General features: G+C 39.3%; 1 protein-coding gene across 5 annotated transcripts in view; it reads right to left on the bottom strand.

The window, feature by feature from the left end:
* Positions 1-15,371, bottom strand: part of rpgrip1l (RPGRIP1 like) — a 177,296-nt gene that overhangs the window by 146,727 nt on the left and 15,198 nt on the right. For all 5 annotated transcript variants that reach the window (XM_073069990.1, XM_073069985.1, XM_073069988.1 and 2 more), the window contains exon 2: positions 6,064-6,151. In XM_073069990.1, coding sequence (XP_072926091.1) covers positions 6,064-6,148 — 85 coding nt within the window. In that variant the 5' untranslated portion in view covers positions 6,149-6,151. The remainder of the gene's footprint in view (positions 1-6,063; positions 6,152-15,371) is intronic.

Raw genomic sequence — 15,371 nt, 5'->3', positions numbered from 1 at the left:
ACTACTGTATCCACTTGCACAGCTACTTTCAGTGAACTATGGACCTTGACCCCAACATCCCTTTGTACACACAAAGTATACTGCAGATGCTGTGGTCAAATCAAGATGTACAAACAAGCAGGATGAACTCAGCAGGTCGGGCAGCATCCGTTGACTACTCATTTCAACGGATGCTGCCCGACCTGCTGAGTTCATCCAGCTTGTTTGTACGTCTTGATCCCTCTGTACCTCTGTCTCTTCATTTTCTTGACCAAATGTTTTTATTTTGGAATCCAGAAATCTTCTGAAGTCTGAGACTGCTGGCAACCCTATTCTTAATTGGCTCTTGCTTTTAGATGGGACTATTGCTAAAATGTAACAAAATAAATTTCAGATATCTCTGGTGGCAAGTAGGTGTTTGCATCTTGCTTCTCTCTTACACATGATTCTTGTGTTTTCATACATGGTGCCCTCTGAGCTTACACGAGCAGTGAGTATTTTTCCCTGTATCTAATTGCACTGGTTCTGGAATAGTCACTGTTGTACACCATTTACTGCTCTTAGTTCTCCTCTCACTTTACTTTCACTCATTTCTATGACTATTCATTTGTACACTAATCATATTACATACCAACTGGCTTCCCAGGCATAACTGCAAAATAACCTTGACTAAACTATTACACTCTGTTCAACTTGGGTTTACTTTCCTCGAAGTTACTATGGTTCTACATAATTGCCCAGATTTGTGGATTTTTCATTCCAATGCCTATGCCCACCAATCTACCTCTGATTCCTTTATGTCTTTTTATATCTGCATTATATAGCCTTGTTGAATTGTCTAACCTTGCTTCATAGCAGACTATATTCTGGAGAGCAAGAACCCAAAATCCTTTATTCTCTCTAATGCTGGGATGCATTGAGATTTTCATTTCAAAAGACTCAACATTTTAACATGTTAACAATGTACTTTCTTCAAAATGCAGAAAATGACATCCAACATTAAGGATCCTCACCATACAGGAGATGTCCTCTTCTCATTGCTAACATTAGGGAGGAGGAACAGGAGTCTGAAAGCATACACTTGATGCTTTAGGAACAGCTTCTTCCCCTTCACCATCACATTTCTGAATAGTTGATGAACACTACTATTTAGCTATTTAGCACTTGTTATTTATATATTTAGTATATTTATTATTGTACCTTAAAGTGTTTTTTATGTATTGCACTGAACTGTTACCACAAAATTACAAATTTCATGATAAAGCTGAGTATTTCCAGCATCTTATGGTGATAATAAACCTGATTCTTATTCTAATAATCTGAATTAACCACAGATGATTGAATACTTTGTAATGATTTAATAAAATGTTATCCTTCTGTGTCAAACTTAATAAAGTACTGTATTCAAATTTTTATTTCCCTTATCCCCCTGTGGCTGTCCCCCTTAACAATAAGTATTCCTGCTTGAGTTCTGTTGGGAGAGGGAACAGCCTACCTGGGGGAGGCAACAGTGGTCACACCTCTGGCACAAAGTCTGGCCCTGTGGCTCAGAAGGGTAGGGAAAAGAAGAGGATGGCAGCAGTGATAGGGGACTCTATAGTTAGGGGTTCAGACAGGCGTTTCTGTGGATGCAGGAAAGAAATGCGGATGGTAGTTTGCCTCCCAGGTGCCAGGGTCCGGGGACGTTTCTGACCGCGTCCACGATATCTTGAAGTGGGAAGGAGAACAGCCAGAGGTTCTGGTGCACATTGTTACCAAAGACATAGGTAGGAAAGGGAGGAGGTCCTGAAAACAGACTACAGGGAGCTAGGAAAGTAGTTGAGAAGCAGGACCTCAAAGGTAGTAATCTTGGGATTACTGCCTGTGCCACATGACAGTGGAGTATAGGAATAGAATGAGGTGGAGGATAAAAGTGTGGTTGAGGGATTGGAGCAGGGGCAGGGATTCAGATTTCTGGGTCACTGGGACCTCTTCTGGGGCAGGTGTGACCTGTACAAAAAGGACAGGTTGCACTTGAATCCGAGGGGGACCAATATCCTGGCGGGAAGATTTGCTAAGGCTATTGGGGAGAGTTTAAACTAGAATTGCTGGGGGTTGGGAACTGAACTGAAGTGACAGAGGAAAGAGAGGTTGTCTCACAAACAGAGAAAACTTGGAGACACTGTGAAAGGGAGGATAGGCATGTGATTGAGAAGGGACATGCTCAGACCGATGATTTGAGATGTGTTTATTTTAATGCCAGGAGTATTATGAATAAAGCAGATGAGTTTAGAGCGTGGATCAGCACTTGGAGCTATGATGTTGTGGTCAGTACAGAGACTTGGATGGTTCAGGGGCAGGAATGGCTACTTCAAGTGCCAGGCTTTAGATGTTTCAGAAAGGACAGGGAGGGAGGCAAAAGAGGTGGGGGCATGGCACTGTTGATCAGAGATAGTGTCACGGCTGCAGAAAAGGAGGAATTCATGGAGGGGTTGTCTACGGAGTCTCTATGGGTGGAAGTTAGGAATAGGAAGTAACAGGGACTTTGAGGAGCAGATAGGGAGACAGATTCTGGAAAGGGGTAATAACAACAGGGTTGTTGTGGAGGGAGATTTTAATTTCGCAAGTATTGATTGGCATCACCCGAGAGTGAGGGGTTTAGATGGGATAGAGTTTGTTAGGTGTGTTCAGGAAGGTTTCTTGACTCAATATATAGATAAGGCTGCAAGAGGAGAAGATGTACTTGATCTGGCATTGGGTAATGAACCTGGTCAGGTGTCAGGTCTCTCAGTGGGAGAGCATTTTGGAGATAGTGATCATAATTCTATCTCCTTTACCATAGCATTGGAGAGGGATGGGAACAGACAAATCAGGGAAACGTTTAATTGGAGTAAGGGGAAATATGAGACTATCAGGCAGCAACTTGGAAGCATAAATGGAAACAGCTGTTCTTAGGGAAACGTACGGAATAAATGTGGCAAATGTTCAGGGAATAGTTGCATGGGGTTCTGAGTAGGTACGTTCCAATGAGACATGGAAAGGATGGTAGGGTACAAAATCCATGGTATACAAAGGCTTTTGTAAATCTAGTCAAGAAGAAGGGAACAGCTTACGAAAGGTTCAAAAAACTAGGTAATGATAGGAATCTAGAAGATTATAAGGCTAGCCAGAAGGAGTTTAAGAATGAAATTAAGAGAGCCAGAAGGGGTCATGAGAAGGCCTTGGCAGACAGGATTAAGGAAAACCTCAAGGCATTCTACAAGAATGTGAAGAGCAAGAGGATAAGACATGAAAGAATAGGACTGTCACACTGTCAAGTGTGACAGTGGAAAAGTGTGTATTGAACCAGAGGAAATATTGGAGGTACTTAATGAATACTTTGCTTCAGTATCCACTACAGAAAAGGAGCTTGGCAATTGTAGGGATGACTTGGAGGGAACTGAAAAGCTTGAACATGTAGATATTAAGGAAGAGGATGTGCTGGAGCTTTTGGAAAACATCAAATTGGATAAGTCACCGGGACCGGACGGGATGTACCCTAGGGTACTGTGGGAAGCAAGGGAGGAGATTGCTGAGCCTTTGGTAATGATCTTTGCATCATCAATGAGGATGGGAGAGGTTCCGGAGGATTGGGAGGGTTGTGGATGCTGTTCACTTATTTAAGAAAAGGAGTAGGGATAGCGCAGGAAATTATAGGCCAGTGAGTCTTACTTCAGTGGTTGGTAAGTTGATGGAGAAGATCCTGAGAGGCAGGATTAATGAACATTTGGAGAGGCATTATATGATTAGGAATAGTCAGCATGGCTTTGTCAAAGGCAGGTCATGCCTCACGAGCCTGACTGAATTTTTTGAGTTGTGACTAAACACATTGATTAATGTAGAGCTGTCAATGTAGTGTATATAGATTTTAGCAAGGCATTTGATAAGGTACCCCATGCAAGGCTTATTGAGAAAGTAAGGAGGCATGGAATCCAAGGGGACATTGCTTTGTGGATCCAGAACTGGCTTGCCCACAAAAGGCAAAGAGTGGTTGTACAGGTCATATTCTGCATGGAGGCCGGTGACCAGTGGTGTGCCTCAGGGATCTGTTCTGGGAGCCCTACTCTTTGTGATTTTTATAAATGACCTGGATGAGGAAGTGAAGGGATGGGTTAGTAAATTTGCTGATGACACAAAGGTTGGGTGTGTTGTGGATAGTGTGGAGGGCTGTCAGAGGTTACAATGGGACATCGATAGGATGCAAAACTGGACTGAGAAGTGACAGATGGAGTTCAACCCGGATAAGAGTGAGATGGTTCATTTTGGTTGGTGAAATATGATGGCAGAAAATAGCATTAATGGTTAGACTCTTGGCAGTGTGGAGGTTCAGAGGAACTTTGGGGTCCGAGTCCATAGGACACTCAAAGCTGCTACGCAGGTTGACTCTGTAGTTAAGAAGGCATACGGTGCATTGGCCTTCATCAATCATGGGATTGAGTTTAAGATCCAAGAGGTAATGTTGCAGCTATATAGGACCCTGATCAGATCCCACTTGGCATACTGTGCTCAAATCTGGTCGCCTCACTACAGGAAGGACGTGGAAACCATAGAAAGGGTGCAGAGGAGATTTACAAGGATGTTGCCTGGATTGGGGAGCATGCCTTATGAGAATAGGTTGAGTGAACTCGGCCTTTGCTCCTTGGAGCGACGGAGGGTGAGAAGTAACCTGATAGAGGTGTACAAGATAATGAGAGGCATTGATCGTGTGGATAGTCAGAGGCTTTTCCCCAGGGCTGAAATGGCTAGCATGAGAGGGCATAGTTTTAAGGTGCTTGGAAGTAGGTACAGAGGAGATGTCATGGTTAAGTTTTTTTTAAACGCAGAGTGGTGAGTGTATGGAATGGGCTGCCAGTGGCGGTTATAGAGGCGGAATCTATACAGTCCTTTAAGAAACTCCTAGATGGCTACATGGAGCTTGGAAAAATAGAGGGCTATGAGTAAAGCCTATGTAGTCCTAAGGTAGGGACATGTTCGGACAGCTTTGTGGGCCAAAGGGCCTGTATTGTGCTGTAAGATTTCTATGTTTCTATCTACTCACATTTATCAGAATTCACATTCTGGCTGGCAACAAAGTGCATGCATGTGCATACAAAATAATAAGAAAAACATTGCTTAAACTATATCACAATGATGAACCTCCTCTAAAGATGAACTTCCACTGAGTTTAAAACCCACACTCTTTAGTGCATTTACACGTGATTCACCCCTCGCAGCTGGAGACCCATTTGATAGGTCTCATCTGTTTCTCCACATGATATTGTGGCGACCCACTTTCTGCTCAGGCGAACCGGCTCACAAATAGCCAGCGTGCGGGGAGAGACTTTGGTAATGCATCTTTGACGTCATTTCCGCCCGGAGGGGGCAGACGCTAGGGAATTAAATGCCAGTGCCGCGAAGCTTGAATAAACTAGTCTTGAAACGACTTACCGACTGCGTCGGTAATTATTATTAGCATTAACTGCCACTGATTATTACATCTGCCACTGTTTATTACAATATTAGCATTAACTGCCACTGATAATTTATGAGAAATAGTTAATACTACAGAACAAAATATCCCTGTAGTGAATGGTCAAGGCTACTATTCTCAAAATGAATTATCCAGAATACAGATACCAATATTCTGACTCGATTGGTCTCCAAAGCAGACTAGTATGAATTAGGATCAAAGAACACAAGAATCACATATGGAATTAGTTTAAGATAATACTAAAACTAGTATTACGTTAGTTTTAGTATTATCTTACTGTATTTTCTTAATGCAAAATCTCCCTAACAGAAAAGGGAAGAAAGGAAATGTAAGTTTTAAAACAGCAATCAAAATTACTTCTGCTTAAGGTAACAGGATGTTACAGGGACACACAATCATGAAACAAGACTATATCTTTACTTGCACAAGGCAGGTGAAGGGTACAATCAGTACCAGCAAATATTTAATTGTGTCTTTAATCAGTAAACCTTGACCACTTGGATCAATGGTACCATAAATGGACGATATTATGAGGGAAAACTAATGGATACATTGATCAAAGTATGTTCTAGTAATGATTAGCAGGTGCTCCAAACCTTGCACTGTACCAGTTCCAGCCAGACTCATGCCTACATCCTTCACAGGGAGGTCTCCTGCTGTCTCATCAGCTAGGCCTGACATGGTCTGTGAATGAAAAAGGACAAATTACATTTGAATGTTTCTCATCCCCACCTTGTACCAAACATCATAGGATTTTATCCTTGAACAGAATGATTCATCTTATTTTATGGCTTTTCATTACAGAGATTTCATGTATTGAAACAGAGGTTCTTAAGTAATCAAATTGCATTGAAAATGCTTCACACACACATCTACATACATATACACTTTGTTTAAAAGTTATGAGTTCTAAAACCTTTCATCTGTATCTTAGATAAATTATAAAAGGAAAGCTTACAATGACTTTGTTCTGTGTTATGAAATAACCAAGTCCAGCTTTAAAACCTTTACCACCTGTTCCACATGTGGAGCGCTTCCACTCAAATATTTTTTTTAAGTATTTGCCAACCCAGGTGTTTCTTTCTTTACAAGATATTTTACCTCATGCTGCACTCTCTGCAAAGTAAAATGTATATATGCTGTGTTGGAGTTCACACACCAATTGAGAATTATAATTAAAACCATGCAATAATACAAATACTGTTTTCACGAAAAAGTAGGTTCCAACATTAACTATGTAGGTTACACTCATAATATTTTTAAAACTGTGCCAGAAAATTTAATAGGAAATCTATTTAAGTAGTAGCATTACATTAATGGTGCCAATGAATTTTTGTGGCAATCAAACATATTTTCTTGGAGCTAACTATGTCAATATAGTCAATTAGGATAATTAACTTGGATTGGAACAGAAGGATTGGAAAAGCAGAAGTTGTCAGTCTTTTCAAACCTGAAAAGCTGATCAGTTGCCCACAGTGGTCATAGATAAATAAAACAATGCAGGATGAGGAAGGTATTTTAATGCCTTTCACAACTGATTTACGACAAAGCTCTCATTGGATCCAGCCCATGGGATGGCCTCCTGTGGCCTGAGATCACTTGTTATTCCAGCCACCCTGTAAGTTCCATTTCTGTCCTGTTTGGTAACTTGCTATGTTAGCTGCCCAGTCATATGGCTGAAAATACCTGCAACAACCCCACATTCTTAAAAGGAACTGCTTTTGGCAAAATCTGCTAGAAGTACTTGGGCCATATATATGTTCCCAGAGCCATCTTGATGCCAGACCCAGGATCCTTGGGCCAGATACCCAGAACCAGGAACAATTTCAAACCCTATTTCTTGCTTGAACCTGTTTCCAAGTCCATACCAAGTCCCGGATACAGTTGTGCTATACTAGTGAGTGGAGGTCTTGACTCTAAATACTACAGTCGCACTAGTTAGCTCAGATTTCCCAAAGACATTAAATGCAATTTCAATCTTTTAAGAAATGTAATAGAAATAATCTACTGTAAGTTTCTCTGAATGATCATTCTTATAAACCACCACACATGTAAAATTAAGGAGCATGCATAGAAAATGCACAGTGCCTTTTGGAGGTGGACAGGGAGGAATTGTAGTTAAGATCCTCACTTTGTACAGTGGGAAACATCCGTCCTCAGAAGATGGAAACAAAAAGCAATCCCATTTCCCACTTATTGTTTGGAACCTGTTCTCTCTTACAAGAACATCAGCTCTACCCAATTTTCCTACACTAAGGATAGCAATCTAAGAACTGCATATCTTTGGGATGTTGTAGGAAAATGGAACAACTGGGAAAAATCACAAGCAGAATAGAAAGAGCACGCAGGCACTCTGTAGACAGGATGGGAGATCAGGATCAACCCCAGCTTGTTGGAATTGTGAGGCAGTAGAACTACTGCTGAGCCAATGTGCTGCTCTAGTTTTAGCATAATGTTTGCAAATAAACTGAGTATTGTTCATGCCAATTTATTGTTACTTGTCATCTGTCATTTCTATTGCCTATCGTTCAAAGATAAGCGGTTATAGATTTAAGGATTAAGTTTTGGACAAATGTTACAAAGGAGACAGAGCAGTACAGTTCAAGTACAGGCTCCTCAGACCATGGTGTTTGTGTAGATGCAAGAGACATTTTTAAATAAAATACTTCAAAATAAGAACTCTATCAGTAAAATATCAATAATCCAGAACACCTGGGACTTTGGTGCTGTCAAACAAGCAGATTTTCGTGACAATTCTACACATTTCTATTACTATCTTGACACTCTTTATATTCACCCTTAAGATGTTCGTGTGTGTGTGTGTGTGTGTGTGTGTGTGTGTGTGTGTGTGTGTGTGTGTGTGTGTGTGTGTGTGTGTGTGTGTGTGTGTGTGTGTGTGTGTGTGTGTGTGAGATCATGACCATGATTGATTTTGGTAAACATTTCTACAAAAGCAGTTTGCCATTGCCTCTTTTGGCAGTGTCTTTATAAGATGGGTGAGCCAAGCCATTATCAGTGCTCTTCAGAGATAGTCTGCTTGGCATCAGTGGATGCATAACCAGGACATGATATGCACCGGCTGCTGAGATGACCATCCACCACCTGTTCCTATGGCTTAACATGATCCAAATTGGGGGGCTAAATTGATGCTACACCTTGCCCAAAGGTGACCTGCAGGCTAGCGGAGGAAAGGAGCACCTTACACCTTCTTTGGTAGAGATGTATCTCTACCCTGTCACCCATTTAAGATGCTACACAGCAAAATCACAAATTGTAGAGCTCAGTTTGAAGTTGGAGTAAATGACTGAATCTGCTGTTGGGAGTTGCTCTCAGGCATGAAGGGGGACAGAGATGTCAGGAAGTGATGAAGAAGACAGGAGATGGTATTGGGTGATGTGACTTGCATGGAGAAAGACAAATTGTGGGTTTCTGGGAAACAGAAAAATAATTGGTGAATTGAGGATTGTGGCTTATCATCCAATGATAAAGGCAGTAGACAGGATTTAAATTAAAGAAGAAGGGAAGAGTTTAAGGTATTGCTGAATGTGGACCTGTTTCTAAGATCAAACCACTTAGATTAACTGAGCATTTGAAAAAAAAAAGCATTAGGAGATATTGAGATATTAAGAGATGAGGACATTCTTTGTGTTTTGTAAAGATTGTAAGTAATGTGAGAAAGATTTAGAGTTAAAGCTGTGGGAGGGAGGAAGGTAACCATTGGAGTGCCTCTGGATGTATCCATGGACTACTAAGTTAAAAATAATTTGGTCAGTGATAAGTTGTGGACACTAAATGCTTAAGACTTTTGTGGTGGAGTAAGAACAGGTAGCTTATTGGTGTTGCTTAAATTTGATGGAAAAAGGTTGCCAGATGGGAGTCATTTAGGTTATATGAGTTACATGCTTTGAGTCTATGTACTAGCCCCTCTGAGATGTTTTCAGTGCCAGATGTTTGGTCATCTGTCAGCTCTGTGTAGGGGTAAAAACTGGAGTTGTAGATGTGCTAGAGAATCTGATTATGGTAATTGTGGAGAAGGCATTAGGCCAAATTGTAGCAGTTGTGGAGGGGAACAAAGCTCTGCTTATGCAGGGTGTCTTGTATATAGGAAAATTGTTTGGATAGAAATGGACATATCATATGCAGAGGCTCTAAAGAAAATACAGAAGAACGTGTCAATTGGACCTATTAATACCCAGAATACAGATATATTAAAGTCTATAAAGTACATGATGTTAGAACAAAGGATTCTTTGATTGCTGATAAATTAATATTTATTGTTTTCATGGCAGATGTGGTAAATTGTACAGCACAAACTAAAAGTAGGACAGAAAAATATAAAATTATATTAAAAGTTGAAGAAAAAACATCTAGAGATAAAAGACTTAACTCTAGAAGTTATTAATGATGCTTTCCAAGGAGAGGTGAATAATATTCAACTTCAAAGAAAGATCCTTAAACTTTTCTCTTTTTTTTATAATGCAATGCTAGAAGTTTATTAGCTAACGATCAAGGGAGTTTCAAGCTCATAGTACTATGTGGGGTTGTAGCAATGTTCCCTCTAATTTGTAATGATCAAAATCTTGTGCTGTGCAACTTTTAACTTTTGCCCAGCGACAACACCAGTATAAATAAGCCAGTTCTAAAATCTGCAGAAAACTCATTGCAAACTCCATGTTCTCAACACTATCTGTATCAGAAACCAGATAAGAAAATACAATTATATACAATCATGAAATATACTTAGCATGCAAGCAAGGTCGAGGGTGCGCAGTTTAAATTCCTTTGTGTGCTGGTAGTAAAACATGCGAACGTGCGTACACACGCACACCTCAGAGGGAACATTGGATTATAGTGACACAAATCTGAACTGGTGGTGATGGAAGACTTTTTGGAATAAAAGTATTTGGTGCGCTTGAATGATGCTCAGCAGGCTCAGATGCTCAGATGTAATGCATCTTACATTGGTCTGCTGACTGCCATTAAACATTACTATAAAAAATGAATTACCCAATGAACTAGGCAAGTTGAAAGGGATTGCAAGAATTGGGCCCCAGTGAGTGATAAGAGAGTATAGAAATGAGGCTTCTTTACGTTAAAGGGAGCGCGGAAATCAAAGCTCCAGAGTGTTGAAGGGTGTGCAGAGAGTATGACTGGTGAATGGGGAGTGTGAGGAACTAGGATCCTGGTGAAAGGAAAAGGAATGTGAGAACTGGGAATCAGGTGAACAGAGAGGGCACATGGGAGCTGGAACCCAGGTGTATAGAAAGGCAAGTGTGCGGCCCAGGTGTGTAGAAAGGGAAGTGTGGAAATTGAGTTGGTGAGTGGAAATGAAACATGGAAACTAGGAACTGAAGGGAGTGCAGAAACCAAGAATACGCCTGAAAGGGGGGGGGGGGTGGGAAATGGGCCAAGGTAAGTGGGAAAGGAACATGGTAAACATTACACAGTGAGCCAGATACTAAACCAGCAGGATTTCCAATCAGTGGATTGTAGCCTAAGATTGTTTTACCATATAAGTACTTATTTTGTTACAATACAGAAGCAGGTTAATCTGCCCATTGAGTCATGCCAGCTCCTTCAAAATAAATCCTTCAGCCCTATTTCCCCCTCCATTTTTTCCCTGTACTCCTGCCCCACATTTTCTCACATGCCCATCAATTCCCCTGCAGTTCCACTACCAGTTGCCTACATGAAAGGGGAATCTACCTTGGCCAATTAAACTACCAGCATGTCTTTCTGATATGAGGGTGGGGAACTGGAACACCCAGCAGAAACCTTTGATGCCATAGGAAGAATAGGTAAGTTCCATTCAGACAGTACCCATAATCAGGATTGAATTGAGATCCTGAAGCTGAGAGGAAATGTCATTAACTGCTGTTCCACTAAGTAACCTGAGGGAAGTAAAACTCCTAGGACTTTTGACAAAGAAAGAGGGGAATAGAACAGATGGAATTGCCTCTCTAACAATCAGCATTGACCAGATAGTCTCTTCTGCGCTTTATAAGAACAGAGGGGAAATGAAAAAATTATCTTGCACTTAGTTAGGTGTTACTTTTTGGAATGAACTGTGTAGGAGCCATGCATCTGTTCTCTATTTGCATTGTATTCTGTGTTGCACGTTTATTATATTTATTATGGTAACTAGTCACATGAGGGGTGCGGTAAAAGTGAAGGGAGTTGCGTCTCCATGCTTTGTTCTTTACAGTTTGTAGTAGCTCGGGACCGAAAGTGGTGTCTCTTTTGATGACCATTCAATAACGCTCAATTATGCTGAGCTTACACCTGGGTACGTTTAAGTTTCATTATGTCAAGACAGTATGTTTGCTAATTGCTAATAAAGGACTGAATAAAGGATTTGACTTTGGGAGCAATCACTACAGGAGTAAGGGTACGTCATGCAAGTTTAACAAATTTGTAGGGTTGCGGGCAGGGGCAATTGTTTCAGTTTGGTTTGGAGGCCACACATTGTGTGACAGAGGATGGTGAATATCCATTTAAAGGTAACTTTCAAATGGAAATTGAACATACACTTGAAGAGAATAAATGTGTGGAACGATGAGAAAAGAACGATGAACAGCTTATTCAAAACGCCTGCAGAGTCACAATGGCCTGAATACCCTGAATGGATACATGACAATTCTAGCTTACAGAAGGATTTTTGGATATTTGGGAGGCTGATAACTGCATTGCAATTTAGAGTTTTGTTTTAAAGCTTATGCTAAATTATATTTCGTAAAGACAGGTGCCATTTTTTAACCAAAGAAACTCATCTTGCATGTTAATAGATCATGTCTAAAGATCCCTGCTATAGAATGAGTGCATGGTCAAGAAAACAGTCACTTTTATTTACTTGTTTTAATGTAGATAAACACACCATGACACTCAAAGTGACGGGAATAAATGATGAAAACTGCAAGCATTGAAAGGGGAGTAAAGATGTCCAGAGTTGGGTAAAGATTTGGGTTTTGATAAATCCTTGAAAGATGCCCTGCTTCAAACAGAGGTAAGAAAATACCACTGAGAGGCTTGAATCATCTGCCATCAAAAAACAAAGGAGGGTTGGGCGTATTGACTACAGTATCAGGGTGAGCAATAAATATCCTAATTATTGGTGTTGATATATCAGAGAATCTGTTCTGGAAGAAGCACATGAGTGACATCACAAAGAAGGCACAAAAGTGCCTCTACTTCCTTAGAGGCTTGTGTAGATGCAACATATCACAAAAAACTTAGACAAACTTCAACAGTGTATGCTTACTGGTTGTATCACGGTTTGGTATGAAAACACTAATGCCCAGAAATGGAACAGAGTACAGAAAGTGGTGGATACAGCCCTGTCCATTACAGGCAAAGCCCCACCCCACAATTGTGTATACTTACTTAGAGCACTGCCACAAGAAGGCAGCATCAACCATCAAAGAAACCCACCATCCAGACTGTGCTTTTTTCATGCTACTACCATCAGTCATAAGGTACAGAAATCTTCGGTTTTCTACAACCATCCAGCTCCTGAACTGATGTGGATAACTTAATGGACCACTACTTCAAACTGATTCTACAGCCTACACTCATTTTCACAAGCTCTTTACAATTTATGTTCTCAGTATTATTTTTGTTTGCTGAGTTTGTCATCTTTTGTAGATTGGTTACTTATCAGTCTTTGTTTATGCAAAATTTTATTGTATTTCTTTTTTCTGGTAAATGCCTGCAAGTAAATGAATCTCAAAGTAGAATATGGGAACATATGCATACTTTGGAAATTACTTTTAAATTTGTTTCTGTAGGTGAGAAGTCTTAAAGGAAATTGTATTGAGGTTTTAGTTGGTAAAAAAAATTGATAAGACATTATGAATATAGTTTAAATTATTTTGGTTTGAATTAAACAGAAAAAATGAATTCCAATGTAATCCCTGGAAGAAATTGACTGCTCACAAGGAAAAATATGAATTTTCAATTTATGATGTATTGGTTAATTTAACATTTGAAATAGAGTTTTATCTAATTACAATTTAAAGAACTTCCACAAATTACCAGAACAAGTATTTAATTAGTTTATGCATATTCAATCAAATCTGAAGTAATCATTTTCTCACTGATTTGCTGTTCAAGTTAGATTTATGAATTAGCTATTTGTACAATTATGTAGCACAATGAACATAAATTGCCTTTAATGTTGTATTTGCATGAACTGCATTTTAGTTCAAGGTAAATATAAGTATCATAAAGTTGAAAGTGGACTTAGCTTTTGTGCACCAATGTCAAATACATGTTTGTAATTTAACTCCCCAAAATAGTTATCAAACTGATTTATGGAAAGAAAATCCACCAGCCATTTTGAATATATAACCAGTAAACTGTGGGGCACTCTACAATCCTTCAACAAAAAGTGTTTAGATTGCATGACCTACTTCAATAAAAGCTGTAAGCAGTAAAACTGTATGGCTAAATCTGGCAACCAGACTACAGTGCATTTGATCTGCAGATTCAAAAATATAGTCCAATAAAACTCCCTACAGAACTTTCTAATGTTATTTCCCTTGACTAAATTATCTTGATTGGTAAACATTTAAGCTATTAACAATTATGTGAGAGTTGTACAGTTAGTTCTTCTATAAGCAGATTCCTGGCAACATTATCATGGTGACTAATGATAATTATCATTCCAACATAGCGACACTAACAAAATTTTATCTGATAAGTAAATGCTGAAAAGTCTGCTAAATTATAATGCCTGTTGGTCGTTGACATCTCAGTCTAGCCCTGGACCTTGAAAGTAGTCTTTGGTTCCCAGTGAATTTACTATCAGATTTATTAACATGCTGTAGTTGCAAAGTTTTCAGCAGGTACTGTAAGTGATCTACTTGTAGTAAAGCATGTGAACCTCAAGTAACTTCAAATGGTTTGGAAAATTCAAGTAACCTCAAATGGTTAGGATCTTGGCTACAATCAGATTTCAGGCATTGATCATGGGAAAGCCTTCTAGGTTAACAACTTGGTCATTGTGTGTCCTTTATATAAATGGGTCATGGTTTCCTGTTGGAATTTAAATTGATTTTATCTAAAGCACAACCTTTGAAGATATTATTTTTGAAATATGTTGAATTGAATAAAATATATTTTATCTTTCTTTAAATTTTGCATGTGTATATCAGATCAACTTGTATCCAACTCAGCTCATTTGCCCTTGTCCTTTCCAGCTGAAGAATGTGGCAACAATTATTCAAGATTTATAGATGATCATTACCAATAAAAGACTGTGACTTTGATGAATGTGAATAGTAGTGGAGAGTCAATGGAAAATAAATTTTCCCTTAATGCTTATATAAGTGTACTGTAAGGTAGCAGCTGGACATTGTAATTCACTTCTGAAATTCAGTCTAATTGACTAATATGGAACAAAACTTCAGAAATGAAGTCCCACGTACAACCTCTGCTATTTGAACATTTCACCCTGGTGACTGATTACAAATTTGTATGACAATCATATAAAAATGTAAAAGAAACACTAGAAAAGGAGTATTTAGAGCACGTACACAGTATATTTTAACTTTCAAAAAATCAACACATACTGCATATCATGCAGTGTAAGAGAATTTAAATATGGTTCTAATAATGACACAATTATTATCTGTATTCTGAAATCTGAATAGGGAATTGGTAGCTTTTGTTATGGAGTGTAGTTGTTGTAAATTGAGTAGCTTCCTATTTGTTTTGTACATTTGGTCCACCCTGTGGGAGGTGTAGGAAAGACTGAGAAAAGTGTTAGCCAATGTCACAGCTTTGTTTGACACTGGTCTTCACTAAAATTGGCTCTGCTGTATATCTATTGGTTTGTATCATGGCTTGCATGCCCTCTTGGAGCTTACATTGGCTAGAGATGAATTTCTATGAGCAGTAAAATTTG

This window comes from Hemitrygon akajei, chromosome 17, assembly GCF_048418815.1.
Source record: "Hemitrygon akajei chromosome 17, sHemAka1.3, whole genome shotgun sequence".
Taxonomy (NCBI): domain Eukaryota; kingdom Metazoa; phylum Chordata; class Chondrichthyes; order Myliobatiformes; family Dasyatidae; genus Hemitrygon; species Hemitrygon akajei.
The sequence above is the reverse complement of the archived record's forward strand: the minus strand, read 5'-3'. Positions and strand labels throughout refer to the sequence as shown.